Here is a 15,445-nt window from a genome sequence, read left to right on the forward strand (position 1 = left end):
GTTGGAAAGCACCTGATACTGACTGACTTTAAACACTCACTATGACTACCCAGACAGCTACATTAGATAATGACAACAGATGGAGATGCTGACCTCACTCAGGAATTTCACGAGATACTCCGTATCATAACTGCCTTCCACAAATAGTCACCTGGATGCCAAATTTAAGAGGAGCTAAAATTACTTGGCTTTCAAACACTGCTTGTGACCCACCACTTTCTGAAAATCATGTCCTTTATGATATTTGTCCATGTGATGCATGCAAAAAAATACATCCACCCAAACCAACGAGAAATTTTGAAACTCCTGCAAAATCCTCTTCAGCAGCAATGGGGCTACCTACTGTCCTGGCATTCCTTGAGCTATTGCTGCACTTGATGGCTGCAAAGAGCTCACAAATCCCACAGCAGTCTGATTCCTCCTTTGCAATCAGGTTCCTCACTCACTGCCACACAGCACCAAGAAGGTGTCAAGGATTAGAGCTTTGTACAGACGCAAAGGGCTGATTTTGAGACACTGTTTCAGCAGCGAACAAGATCGGCTGACAGCTAATAAAATTTCAAATTAGCTGTGACTTTTCATAGCCCTACAATTGTGTTGGCTGATTTAATGGGCAGTGTCTTAGCTCGTTGAGACTGAATAATTGAGTATTTCTACAGAGTTATGGATGCTGCAACAAAAATCCGTCATGCTAACATCACCAACAGAATGCAAATAACCTGCAGCCAGAGGTGTTATTATGTGTTTAAGCAGACTCTGACAGGTGCTGCGTGTCAAGTGTCAGGCTGGAACAGGCAGGCCATGGGTAGGGATGGACCTGTTTGTACACAGAGAGCTTTCTGTGAACCGTGATGCACACTGGGAGCCCCAGCCAGACAGGCAGGCAGAGGGAGGTGAGCTTAAGGAGCCTGATTAGGGTGAATCTGGGAGAGCATACATGACAAACTCTGGGATTGCTCCTGCTAAAGACCATGATGCTTTTTGTCACTCACTGCAGTGGGATGAGCCTCTGTGAGAAACTGTACTAGGCAAAGCAAAACTAGGAGGTAAAAATAATAAAGCCCCATTGTCTCCCATGGGAGTACTTCCACCGGCAACAAAAGAATAAAATGCACTGATTATACAAATAACTGTTTCCCTCACCTCATCCAGTTCTTATCTTTCAGTTCTCTTTCTGTGCCATTCATCAGGCAACATTATCACTTTTTGTGGGGACACTGTCTTGTCCTGTGATGCTTTTGGATGAATTACTGGGAGAGTTCAGATGGGAAAGGATTTAAATGCAAATGCTCAAAGGTAAAGATAACAAAGTCTTAGTCTTGCCCTTGAGCAAATCAGGTTTTACCCTCTCAGTTCTAGTCTAAACTCTGGTTTAGAGGAAGGCTCTAAAGGAATGGCTCAGTACTTTTGCACAAAAAAAGTTATTGTTCACGTGAATGTTTGTGCTGATAAATGTTTACTGGGGAATAATGATGTTCTGGCCTGAGTTGAGGACCAACACTCAATTTACTTCAATTGGGGAATAAATGGGTTTTACTCCAGTACTTTGCAGAGAGAAATTTTACTTATTCATCAAGAGTTGTAGCTTTTGGCTTCCCTGTACGGAGTCAAAGGGAAACAAACCACAACTGTAAGGAACAATGGCAATGTGACTGTAAGCCCCCTGTGACCATGCTAGATATTGATATTCTCTTTGCTCCTTCTATCTCACCTGCTCTGTTTTGATTTCACCTGAATAAGCTTCTCACTGGTTGTATCCTGTCTAAATTAGATGGCTGGCTGCCTGGGAAAGGAATTGCCCTCACATCTTTCTCTAAGTGTTCAGCACTTGTTTGCCAGTTTGAAAACAGTCATATGTAATAGCAGTCACGTATTTGAATTACAAAACTCCTTGGACTCTTGTGCAGAGCCTCTGCAGGGCTAGTCACTACAGAAATACTCTGCAAAATATTCCTCCTAATCCAGAGCTACATTATTGTTAAAAAAACCCCATCTGAATAGAAAAAGAAGGGAAGTGGAAGGAGGAAATGACAGAAAACACATGATAATCACCACTATCTGGCATAAACCAGAGCTATAATAATGTGCTTAGAATCTACAAGTTCTCAGCATCCTCCAGCTCATCATTGCTCTGGAGAATACAGTTGATGCAGCTGGCTTCATGGGCTTCTTCCTTTCTCCAGGCAGATTTTTAACAGCCAGCAAAGCAGCACAGAAACCAGGCAACCTAGGATTTGGGGGAATATCATGAAGCTGAGCAAGGCAAATGAGGGCCTTTCCTAGCTTAGGAGAGACTAACAGTGTCCTAGGGTGCATCAGGCACAGCACTGCCAGCTGGGCTAGGGAGGGGATTGTCCTGCTCTGCTCTGCTCTGCTCTGCCCTGGGGCGGCCTCATCTCGAGGGCTGTGTGAAATTTTGGGCACCACAAGATAAGAAAGATATTAAGCCATTAGACAGTGTCCAAAAGAGGGCTGTGAGGAATGTGAAGGCTCTGGATGGGAAGCCATATGAGATGTGGCTGAGGTCACTTGGCTTGTTCAGCCAGGAGGAGACTGATGTGAGACCTCATTATATTCTGAAGCTTCCTCTGAAAGGGAAGAGGAGGAGCAGGCACTGATCTCTGCTCTGTGGTGATCAGTGACAGGACTTGAGGAAAGGGCATGAAGCTGGGTTGGGGGAGCTTTAGGTTGGATACTAGAAAAAGGTTCTCCACCCAGAGGATGGTTGGGCACTGGAACAGGCTCCCCAGGGAAGTGGTCACAGCACCAAGCCTGACAGAGTTGGGGCTGCCCAGTGCAGGGCCAGGAGTTGGGACTCGATGATCCTTGTGAGCCCTCTCCAACTCAGGGCATTCTATGACTCTGTGACCAGCATTTGGACAGGGCAGTAAGTACAAGCTGCTTAACCTGATCGATCGTCATGCAATAGTGTACCTGAACTGCCTCTTTCAAGAGCCAAAGCACCTCTCAAAAGTGATTCCTCTGAGCAAGAAGGACTCAGAGCTTAGCAGTTTTTTGTGGGAACAGTGGTTTCACACCCTCAGCAGCTGAGAGATCCTTGTCACCAAGGTCTCTCACTTTCCTGGCAAGTGCTGCAAGTGTTAAGCTACTGCTGAAAAGTTCACCCTAACATATTCTGACTGAATCCAAGCCAATTTGAGCAATCATCTGAGATTGCCTGGAAAGTGGTCTCAGATAACTCAGATATTGGCGCGTTTCTCAAATCCTGGTCAAGAAGAAAGTGGCCATGCACTCCATGCCTTTTGAGCACAGTCAGTGCAAAACTTATTATTTTAAGGGGACTTTCTGCTCCACAGAGGTTGCAACAGTTTGCCTCAGATGCTAAAGCAGGTCTGGTAGAGCTTTCCTGAATTTCTGCTTTAAACATTGTTGCTCTAACTCTGTTTAAGCACCTTTTAAGGCGCAGAAATGCTTTGTGAAATGTGTCCAATTGTTTTTTTCTGAAGCTGGTTCATGTCACCTTCTGTTACATCTTATGCACCAGCAGTGCCTCATTCCCATAAGTTAGCTCCCTCATTTCAGCAGACAGTGGTAGGTTTTCTTCAACACAGAGAGAACTTCATAGTTTCTTTCTGAATCTACTAATCAAAGGCGTTTCATTAAGGACTACTGGAAAGTACCAGGAGCTCTCCCAAGGTGTCAAGACAAGGAACTGCAAGATCCCCAGTTCACAACACATCATCCTCTCCAACAGCACAATCAACACCTGCTCCTCGATGCTGGAATACCTGGATTCACACTGCCTTACTGCTAGCCCTGCTGCCAATAGCCAGCAGCAGGTGACACCCATGTGTTACCATCCAACAGAAAATCAGCAAAGAGCTGAAACCTGACAATGTGAACTGGTCATTTTACATGAGGAGAAGTCAATTAACAGCCACTGTGAAACAGAGGAGGAGAAGCTGGGTGATTTCTAACAAATTATGCCAGTTACCCAATCTTTCAGGTACAGCAGACTTTCTCATCCTTTTAGCAGTGCTTTGTGGTTCCTCCAAGATGACCCTGTTTGACTGGATCTATCTGTGATGGTAAATGCTAATTTATGATGGCTGTTTTCCCAGGTGCATTCAGATTTCAATACTTCTCTCCACAAATGTAGCCAGCATATTATTGCATAACTTTTTATGGTTTTGAGGAAGCAGACAGCTCACACACCATGCCCAGGAGACAATCTTCTCATGCTATTAAAGCCTTGTGGCATGAGGGCAAAAAGAAAAAAGACAGTATCAGAAAGCACCCCACCACCTTGTCTGCAGTTCAAGCATTTGCAAAGAAAAAGGTTTGCATTCTGGGGTTCTCCTGGATTCTTTGCCATTCCCTTTACAACCCTGAGACTACCCTCAGGTGTAACCCTATGCACTGCAAAGATCAGTGCAGACTCCTGCCAGCTCTCTTAACACTCTGGCATGTGGTGGACAGACAGTGAACACAAGGGTGTTGAGAAGGCCAGTGTGCCGTGCCAAAATTTCTTTTGCCAAAGATTTGAAATGCTGCTGTTCCAAAGCATTATGTAAGTCTCCACCTTACTACAAGCACAACCTGATCCTTGAGTGGGGCAAGACACTGTAGAGTTGCCAATGGGCTATGGTACAGTTAAACAAATAGCACTGATTTGCCTCAGAGAAGCCGTTCCTGAATTACACTTCCCTGAAGTGAGAGTTGGTTTCTCGTGGCAGAAATAAGGGCTGCAAGAAAAGGCAAAAATCCTGTGTGCGGGGGCTTGGTGTCTCTGACCTGCTCACTGCTCCAGGGCTGGGACACTAAGGCAACCTTTAGTTGTTCTTGTCCAGGAGGATAAAGGGAAGGAAACCATACAAACTGCTCCACCTGCTAGCCTTTGGGAAGCATCTGGTGGAGCATAGACTGAACTTGCAAAGTCAAAATGGGGCCATGGGTATATTGAAACTCTCTGTTTGTCCTAGGCTAAATGAGACACAAACTGAGGGGCAGTAGCTTCGCTAACACAATCCTTGCAGAAAAAGAAAACAGGATTTTCCTCAGTCCCAAAGGAAGATCGTTGACCAGATGACAGCTAAGAAAAATGAAGTTTCTATACTTTTATGTAATGGTGTGCAATATATGTTACAAGAGGCCAGCCTTATTTGACTGGGAAGGCTATCCATCCATCTGTCTATCTATCTCTCTCTCTATCTCTCTATCTATCTATCTATAAGTTATCCTGCAATAATCACTAACACAAGCCTTTGGAAGTGTTTAAATTGGGAAGAGGCAGTAGAGAACAGCAGACAACTGAACAGAAACCTCTAATTAATATGAAGGTTTAGATAATATTGTGAACATTGTCATTTCAGATGTATTTTTCATATGAGAAAGACTCTTGCCTTTCACAAGTAAAGTACATTCACGTTTGACAGAGTTCAGCATCTGTTCAGGAGCTGGAATTGTTCAAAGCAGGAAATGAAGGATGGGTCGGTTCCAATTGCTGGAGAACCAGCAAGCTTTACCCCACCTGGAAGACCTGGCTACTCTGGAAAAGCCCCAAACAATAAGAAAGGCCCTCAAGTGAAGTTACTCTGTTGAACTTTTAGACCAAATGAGCAATTTAATTTAACATCTGCAGTCCTCTCATGATTTCATCTCAGTCTGATCTTGACTTCATGTGAAGACATTGAAATGGAGAAGTGGACAACTCTGGCTCTCAACAGTTAGATAATTTCTCCAGAACAAGGATGGGTAACATAGCTTTGCTGTTCAGTAGCATATTCATGAGATTAAGTTAAGAATATTCTCTCTTCCCCTCAACTTTTCCTGTACGCTCTGTTCCTAACACAGGAGTCTACCAATGCAACAGAGCCCATATTTAGCCTATGGAGTACCAGACTCTTCTCAAGATACTGTCAAATGCCATTAACTCCACATTTAGGACTTGTCACAGAAGATAATTTCCTTGATTTTTTAACTTTCAAACTTCTTATTCTTCAAGTACATGACAGAGCACTCAGTGTGGGGTGAGACATGAAGGTACTACCTGTCACACCTACTCTCAAGTAGTGACTGTTTTGCAGCCATGAATTAGAGTGGTTATTTTCTGCTGAACTGAGGCAATAACCACTTTTCTCATCTTGTTTTAAAGAAAGACTTCCTGTTTGTTGTAATACAGGTGGCCTCTTAGGTCAAATGTACAAAATCTTGGCCTTTTACCCAGACTGTTACAGCTCTGTCATTGCACTGTTTTTCCTTAACTGATACTGGATGATCACCAGCTCTCCGTTACTCACTACAGCTTCTTTCAAGTTGATGGGCTTGGTGTTTAAAAGTGTAAACAAAGTGGACCTGGGTGTGAAACCTAAGTGATAGCTTTGACAAATGATACTTTTGTGTGGAGAGACTGCACTCAAAGACAACTTTTTACTAGCCTGAACAAAGATTACATTTCACCAGGTCTCTCTCTGAGTGACTCCTGCTCAGCTTGTTATTGTTTATCTGAACAGCCTCCAGATTTAAGAGGTGAACACACCCTGTAATTTAGCACCCGTCTCCCTCAGGGTATGATTAGGCTGGGAGCTGATGAAAAAGTTTCTGACTACAGCTCCCATTATCCTGAGGAATTTCCGGCTGCAGAGATTTTGATTAGCAGTCACTTGACACCACAGTGCAGGAACCAGGTCTCCAATGAGCTCAGGCAGAGGGAACATCCCCCCCCCCTCACCCCCCGTACTGTGAACAGCCCCACTAACCTCTTTCTCACCACTCATGGTACCCATTTTGACCAGGTCAGTTGTTTGACTTCTAAAGCTTCATGAAAGGACTTCTACCTCCATTGCCAACATTCATGTGCAAATTCCACACTTCGATCCTTCCCAGAGAACCAAAATAAACCACCTTTCTCCAGCCCTGAGCATACACCACTCCAGTGTATGTGACAGAATCCCAAAAGAGGGAGAAACCACAATGCCCATCCACACACTATATGTTTTTTGGAGAGGCCTCAGGCATGCATTTCTTCAGTGCTCTTCAAAGCACAGCAGCTTCTCAAGGTATAATGTTTGTGGTGAATGGGCTCAGTTCTGTGGAACACAGATGCCCAGTGTGATCTGAGCAGCCGTTGGATATCTGAGAAATCCAAAGGGAACTGTCACACATGAAATATATATATATGCTCTACCAGACACACAAGTTACTGTGAAGGGGAAGCCAGAAGTCGGCTGGGGTAGTCTCGGATGTCTCAGATGGCGCTGGACAAAAGGCAACAGACATTAAGCTGGCGCATGGAAAATTTTAGATACAAGGAGAAAAACATTTACTATATGGATGGTCATGTACTGGAGCAGGCTGTCCAGAGGTGAAATCTCCATCCTTGGAGGTGTTCAAGAGCTGACTGGACACAGCCTTGAGCAACCTGATGTAATCAGTATTGCCTTGAGTAGGGGGTTGAACTTAAAACTGCTGGAGGTCCCTTCCAACCTGAATTATGCTATGATATTCTACAAACACCTTCACTTGCTGTAGAAATCAGCATAACATCTAGCAAACAGGCAGAGCATCAGCCTTTCTTCATGAGTCCTTGTACCTATATTTGAATCCTTGTGCCAAAAAAAGGACTAAGGCTTCAAAGCAGGAGTGCCTCACCACTGCTGAAGCTCCTACATCTCAAGGGTTGAAATTTTAGACTTGAGCTCACAAATACAAATGATCCATTAAAACATATAAAAAGAAAGTTAATAAAGTAAATGCATTCCACTATTTCACTTCCCAGCTGAGGAGAGCCCTTAGCAGAGAGAACACAGCCAAATCAAAGGCATAGTGTATGACAGATTATCTGTAATCTGTAATGCACACCACGTACATGCATTTTTTTTTGAGTGTACCAAGAGTAAAGTCAACACTCATTTGTGGGCCCTGACACATGAATAAGCTGTCACTAGGCAATAAGTTACAATCTATCAGTTGCTCTGTTCTTGCTGTGCACACCACTGCTCTACACAAGTTCACCAAATGCAAGCTAGCAGTTGATGTGCACTAACTTGTAAACCTGTCAATGCCTTTTGCGTCTCCCATCTCCATCTGCTGTCCTGCAGGCTTGCAAGGCAGCTCGTTTCAAGGTGAGGGTAACCCAGGTAACAAGGTTAACCCTTGAACCAGAAGATATGAAGAGATGCTCAGAGTCTGGTCATGCTCTTTGTGATATCATAGTGTTGTGATATACATTGTATATTATGCTGGATTACTCCTTCCCTCTTTCTAAAAACTTCACAGGGTTTTTGCTGGTTATTTTCTTCCATGGAAACTGGGACTATCCTTGTGTCTATTTATTGTATTTTTACACATCTGATGTGATGAACTTCATTGCTGCCCTGTGTCAGCTGCAAATAGGAAAGCTAAGTACAGTGATATTCAGTTCCATATGAGGCAAAAAGCCATCTTTGTTTCATAGTGTGTACTCTTTGTATGGTTGTCCAATTTTTCCATCTTTTCTAAAGGGATAATTTGGTCCATTTGCGATGCCAGATGTGCAGAAGTATTTTAAATATTCAATCAGAATCCTAGTTGCTGTGGAGCAGATAATCACAGTCTTGGCTTGGCTATAATTTTTTTTTAACTGTACTGTTCTTGTGAATGTGCTAAAACAGAGGCTTGCAAAATGCAGTCTCTACTTCACAGTCTGGGTCCTGGCCCAGACTTGTGGTTTACAAAGCCTTTTGCTGAGTGACAACAAAACAAATTATGCAGTCTCCCTTATGCCTTAAATTTAATATCTCATCTCCTGCTCTCTAATTCAAACCTTCACACTGCACCACAGTTTCCTTTGTAATGAGATAACTCTGAATATTAAGCTTGCATTACACAGAGCTATTATTCACATGCCTGACATCATTATATACGGAACAGTAATCAATAAAACATGGTTCGAGAGGGATTGGATGGCTTGTGGGCATGGGGATCAGTCACCCAAGCCTCTAAGTTTCTGCAGAATATCCATTCCAAGTGACCGACTGAAGAGTCTAGATGAAAGCCCCAGGCAGTGAGGGCAAAGTCTGAAGAGTCAGGGATGTTCACGGTCTGAGGTGGTCCCATCGTGTCACTGCTGAGCCACTCGGCTGGGGTGGAGGGATTGGACAGGTGCACAGCCTCTGCCTGCTCTCTGCTATATGGACTTGATTTGAAGATAAACAAATGTCCCTCTTCAGCCCTGGCACCCCAGATCCAAACTCATTTAATTTGAATTCCAATCCACTCTGGCTGAGTCAGCCTGGCAGATTTCGCTGTCTGTTCTCTACCAGCTGTCAAAAAACAATCTGCCCTGCAGAATCAAGCCCAGATGACTGTTCACTGTGAGAGGTTTATAGGCTCTGTGAAGCCTGACATATCACACGTGCTCATGTCCTACCTCCATCGTTGTCTTTCCCATCGCCACATGCCGTCTCCATGGAAGTGTCACAGCCTGCTCCTCTCCAGCCCAGCTGGCAGACACAGTGCCAGCCGTTCATGTCCAGAGTGCATCTGCCATTGCCGTTGCACAAGCCAGGGCATCCCTCTGCAAGGCAAACAGCCACACGTTCAAACACACTCGAAACACAAAGCAACACAGCCTGGAAAGGGCCTCATTAAACTCCTTTTTCCCCTTTGCCTTCTATTTCTCCACTCCCACTTGGTGCCTTCCCACCTGGAATGAACCTGCTTTGGTGTCAGGATGGTGGTGACCACTCAATGGGCAGCTGCTTCTGGCTCTCCCAGGAGGTCCTCACAGCACAACCTCACTCACTGCACTGAGGAAATGGTGAGTTTCAGGGGGACACTGAGATATTCCTGCTTCATTGATTGTAAAAGCAAGGCAGCATATTGCCCTCTGAGCCTATCAAAACATTTGCCATATAAGACCAGTACTTGGGGTTACCTAAATTGCATTTGGGGCTCAAGTTCCCAGCACCCAGCAGGATAAAGCAGCTGGCTTTCAGTAATAGTGACATCTCAGACTGGTAAAAAACCAGCTGGAAAGGGAAAAGCAGAAAATATTTAGAAGACATACAGTTCCTTTACTGTAGTAATTTTGGGAGGGATTAATCTCATCCAGTTCAAATTAATCTATAACTCAGATACCTTCAACTCTCTGTACTAAGCAGAGAGACAGACTGTCCCAGGGCAGAAGTCTCCTCATGTAGGCTTGATGCTCATGGTGATGAGCTGAAGCATGCTCTGGAAACACCCATTTCTCCCCAGTGACTAGAGAGAGCCCAGCACAGAAGCAGGCATTTTATAGGTGATAAAAATTAGTTAGGGAGGATGAACACCAACCTCCCAGTCTGCTCACTAGGGTTTGATTTTCTCATTTGATGACCTGCTGCTGAGATTTTTGTACTTCCCCCTCATCCCACTCCTTCAAGAAAATAGAGTAATTTCCACAGTAAGGCGTGGTGTGAGGGAGGCTGCTTAGTTTATACCCTTCTGGGGGCTTTTTACCTCCAGAGCTCAAAAATCTTTACCACTAAACTGTGAGAAATATAAGAGACACTTAACAGCTTAGGAAACTGAAGTACAAGAGACTGAAGTGACTGTGAAGGTCACTCAGCAGGACTGATTACACCAGGGACACAATTCAGTCTTCCTGAGCCTTGCTTTAATGCTTTCTCTGTGTGTATTGTGCAATCTTGCCACATAGTTTGAGTTTTTTCAGGCTCTCAGCTTTGCAAGACAGGTTTGTGAACCCATGTGAATGACACAGACCTATCCTGTCCTAAAGGACAGTGAAGAGGTGTGTGTTGTCTTGACACCTGTTTGACCTTATGATGTGAGTGTCTCCCCAAGGCAGAGGTGGGACCCCATCTAGAGCAACCCATGTAATAGTGTGTCCTGCACTGGGGAAATGGGGCTTAGAAACGCCTTTAAAACAAAAAATTGTTTCACAGGGAGATTTTTAAGTTCATAGAACCTTTCCCAGTGAACAGAAAAAACCAAATATTTTCTAGGATTGGTTTTTTAACAAGTGACTGATTTACAGGGACCAAATGGAAAAAGGAACAAAGGTGGTAAGGAAAAGTCCTTTAAAAGGATCTTAAATATATTTTTCATTTACAAACATAGTTGTTGCATTTCAGTCTTTTAAAATGCGCATTCTCGGATGGGGCAAAAAATGTGTGTGTATGTGTGAGCATGCTGTTGTGTATTTTGGTATTTATACACTATATTAGTATTTATATACTACAGAAGAGTTATTTATAGGCAAGGCTACTTGAAATTCTCCATTTTAATATCCTGCCTTCAGTTACTTACAACAGTGCCAAACTTTTAACCATTTAATCTGATTTTTTCCATTCTACAGCTAATTTATATGTTTGTTCCTTTTACTTACTTTCAGTACAAGCTGAAAACATTCAGCTATTTTGAGAATGAAAGAGGAAGAAGTGTATTAAATAACCTCCTAAAATTACTTAGCTAGGTAGGTAATCCCATTTTGGAGTACATAAATCCAGTTTGGATGGGACCATCCTGACAGTAGAGATAGGACTTTTTCCCCCCTCTCCATAAATCATAGGATCATAGAATCATAGAATGGTTTCCACTGGAATGGACCTTAATGGTCATCCAGCTCCAATCTCCCTGCCATAGGCAGGGACACCTTCCACTAAACCAGGTTGCTCAGAGCCCCATCCAACCTGGCCTTGAACACTTCAAGGGATGGGACATACACAGCTTCTCTGTGGGTGCTTTAATTTGTCTAGATGAAAAACCTCTGAAGAAATCTTGCTTTATGTGTATACTGTATGGCTCTATTAGAGCTTGGCTGGTGCACCACCGCTGAGGACACCTCTTGTTTTTACTCCCTGGACACTTTTAAAACCCTTGTTGAAAAGTTCTCTTCTATCCTACACTTGCAGAGACTCGGCAGAACAAAGGTGCTGTAGTGTTGACCTGGACAGGAGTGAAGTGAGAACCAGAAAGACTTGAATGAAGAGAAGCTGAAGACACCATGATCTTGTCTCATGTGAGAAGTGTCCAGGAAGTGTAAAGGAAAACTAATGTAGCTATAAAAATGAGGATCTCATACAGAACTGCATGCGCTCTACTCTCCAAGGCTTAGGAAAAAGGGAATTTGGAGCGGCAGGAAACAGATGATATAGTTTGGATGAGGCACCTTCGGCATCTGAGGAAATGAGAAGAGCTTGATTTGTCTCTCCTAGCACAATAGTGGCTGAAAGACTATGATTTTTTCCACAAGTTCATGGAACAGATAAACATTGAGAAAGGAAAACTTCTTAAAAGCTATTTAAGGTAAAGAGAATAATGCCGGCACAAGAACAAATGGACATAAACCAAGTATGAATAAATTCTGGCTGGAAATTAGAAAGGAAAAAAATCAATTGCCAGGATCAAAGGAATGAAGTTCTGGAGCAGTCTCCCTCTGGGAGTATTAAGGAGAAGATTCCTCAGTTATTTATCCATAGAGCTTGGTAAATTCATACCAAGTTTTACACAATGTGGCTGCCCTTGCCAGCAGAAGACTAGACTCTAACTGAGGAGACCCCTTTCAACCCTATGTGTTTGAATTTTGTGTGCAAGTCATTGTCTATATGAAATGTGCTTGAGACTATTTGAATGGACTTTCAGGATTTACTCTGAAATCTTCTTGATCCAGACACAGGGAAAGTAAGCCAAGCATTTCAGAAAGAGGACAAGAAGAGGAAGAACATCAGTCAGGAGAGGAGAGATAGAAGAGAATGAGCATCTCATGAGATTATGCCTTCCCAAAATATCTATTCCTCCTCTTGAGCACTATGGGAACCCAGGGTGACCAGATGAGACATAAGCATCTGTAGATACCTAAAGTAGGGTAACTCCTACCTGTAATTTCATGCTCCACTGTCTTGGCACCTTTTAAGTCTAGAAATTTTGTCCCTTCCCACTATGGAGAAAGTTATTCTTGGTTCTTAGTAGACAAAGCTCTTCCAAGGAGCCAGAAAGAATTGTTTCCTAATGACATAAATGGTTCTTCACAGGTACAGGAACAGAGAAGTTTTCTGATGTTTACCATTACATTACAAGGTTCATCAAAGTTTCAATGCTGTGAGGATTAAACTGAACCCCTCCAGTGTCATGGTTTGGTGGGAGAGCAGACATTTTTAAGAAGTATAGAGAAAGTAAACCATTAATACGGAAAAAAAAAAATCAAACAGCAGCTGTCAGAGGACTTGGGCCTTCAGAAAGTTAGAAGACAACAGAGATGCGTAAGACAATAGATCTAGGAGAATGGACCTGTAAGTACTGCCATTTCTGAACTGGTTCACTGCAAAGAGACTTGACCATCACTTACACTACAGAGATAGGATGGTACAATACTCCTCACTCCACAAACAATGCACTTCAAAGCACTTGATGAAAAGATGGTACAAAATAAACTTTATCCTCTCCTTTCCCCCATGCTGGGGAATAAAGCAAAGAGATCATCTTGTTTCCGAAGTGCTTCTGAATGTCAACACAGCGGGACGGCTTAATTCTCAGAGATTTACACCACCATAATCTTGCAGCTCTGATTTCTCATAGCTAGAAGTCACTAATAATCCATTATTCCTGTTTTGTGGTGTTAGCTGTATTTGGGTGACTAAGAGAATTAAATACATGAATAGGGCTTTTTTGGAAAAGGGGGAGGAAACCCTTTATATGAGTTTCAAACTTAAGCACATGAAAGTGCTGCTGAAAGATTCTGGAGGGTATTTACAAAGATGTCAGGTCTGCCATGCAAGTGAGAGAACAGACCAGGGAAGCAATATAAAAAGTGGGCTGATTTTGAAACAGACAAGCAAAGAGTACCAGAGTCAAAGGAGATTGTCACCCGAAGTTATCCTGCAATTTTTAAGACTGTTGGTAAAATAATCTGCTCTTAATGATCTGTACAGTTAAAGCCTTCTCTAATTAGTCCAATCATAAGGAACATTTACTGGTATTTTTCTTCAAGGCAAACCTCACTGCCACTTGAAATTGGACTTAGAAGAAAAGGCTATTTTATTATCTTCCCTTCACTGTCAGTAGGAAAGCACCGACAGATGTTCTTAGCAAGTCCCACAGACAGTGGTTGAGCTCTGGGACAAGTAGGACACAGCTCAATGCAACAGGTGAAGATGCAGATACCTGGAGCTTGAGAGAACAACAACCCCTAAGAGACCTACAGAGGCTTCTCTAGGACTAAAGGTGAAGAGTAACGCATCAGCTGATCCCTGTGAATTATGAAAGCTTGGTAAAGCGTCCCAAAACCAACTCAACTCTGAAACTACCACCATGATATTCTGTGGTGATGGGAATCCAGAAATCCTTAATCGGATGCAGCCTGTAACAGGAAGGTTAAGAAGTTATTGACCAGAGTTCCTACACTTTTAACTGTGCACATGAGGGAACTGGCTTTGGTCAGACCTTGGGTTCTCACTTGCTCTCATGCTTCAGGAGCAGCTCAAAGAAGACACCTTGCAGCCACCCCGAATCCAAATGTTGTTCAGCAACTTTAAATTTCAAACTAGCTGTTTATATATGCATCACTACAGCGTTAATGTGGTTAATGATTATTTTTGAAGAATAAGAATTGATATTCAGTAATAGAAATTAATTACGCTGATGTACCTTCAGATCCAATGATACTTTGGATGGAGAAGCTCTCTCTAAAATCAGCACCTCTTTTAATTATTAAAATAATAGGCACCTCTTCTCATTTTAAGCATTACCAGTGTTAATTAGGCCTTAGTTTAGAAGACTCTACTCTGAGTCTAGTTAGAGTTTCTTGGTTTAATTATGCTGATGTTTGCTATTGAAACTTGCCCTCCCATTTAGAAACAATTCTACATCTTTGACTTACTGGTTTATTGTAAAGCTGTAGGAAAGATTCAGCAGTAAATCAGGCTCACCCTTTGACAACAGAGGATTACTGGGAAGGAATTTCAACCAGAAAGATGTTAATAATTAAGAAAGCCAAAAGGGCATGAGTAATTTAGTTTTGAAAAATGCACACCATGCAGTTAGCCAAGTAAAAAACCATGTACTTTTAATGTTTCAGCTACTGCTAATCTTTCCAAAAGAGGCTATGCATAGCAAGAGACAATCTTTTATTCTTAGTATGTTGCTTAACCTGTTACCCCCTGAAATACTCACTAAATATAATGTGTCTTCATTATTGGGCATAAAGGTGAGTCAAAAAGCTACCTAGAAGAATAATGACAGCTACAGAAGACTTAGTTAAATAAAACTGGGCCACTGAATGGGCAAATCAGTACTGAAGGTTCGTTGCCGGGCTCTGCAGGTTGATTTTTCGTCTTTTCTATGCCCTCAATGCTTATCTGTTACTTTTTGATGTAACCTTCTCCAGTGTATGTTGAGATAAAAAGGAGTCCTGGGGTTTCGAAATGCAAAACACTGAGATGTGGAACATTAACAGTAGGTTCTGATCGCACTCCTAGTGATGGCCCATATCTTCCTCTGAGGATGC

The 15,445-nt window shown here is 42.8% G+C and overlaps 1 protein-coding gene across 7 annotated transcripts in view; it reads right to left on the reverse strand.

Annotated features, from left to right (window-relative positions):
- The window catches only part of TENM4 (teneurin transmembrane protein 4), a 1,563,774-nt gene that overhangs the window by 98,300 nt on the left and 1,450,029 nt on the right, over positions 1–15,445 (reverse strand). For all 7 annotated transcript variants that reach the window (XM_017735917.1, XM_017735920.1, XM_008634916.2 and 4 more), the window contains one exon: positions 9,371–9,517. In XM_017735917.1, coding sequence (XP_017591406.1) covers positions 9,371–9,517 — 147 coding nt within the window. The remainder of the gene's footprint in view (positions 1–9,370; positions 9,518–15,445) is intronic.

The sequence above is a fragment of the Corvus brachyrhynchos genome, unplaced genomic scaffold (assembly GCF_000691975.1).
Source record: "Corvus brachyrhynchos isolate BGI_N302 unplaced genomic scaffold, ASM69197v1 scaffold44, whole genome shotgun sequence".
Classification (NCBI taxonomy): Eukaryota; Metazoa; Chordata; class Aves; order Passeriformes; family Corvidae; genus Corvus; species Corvus brachyrhynchos.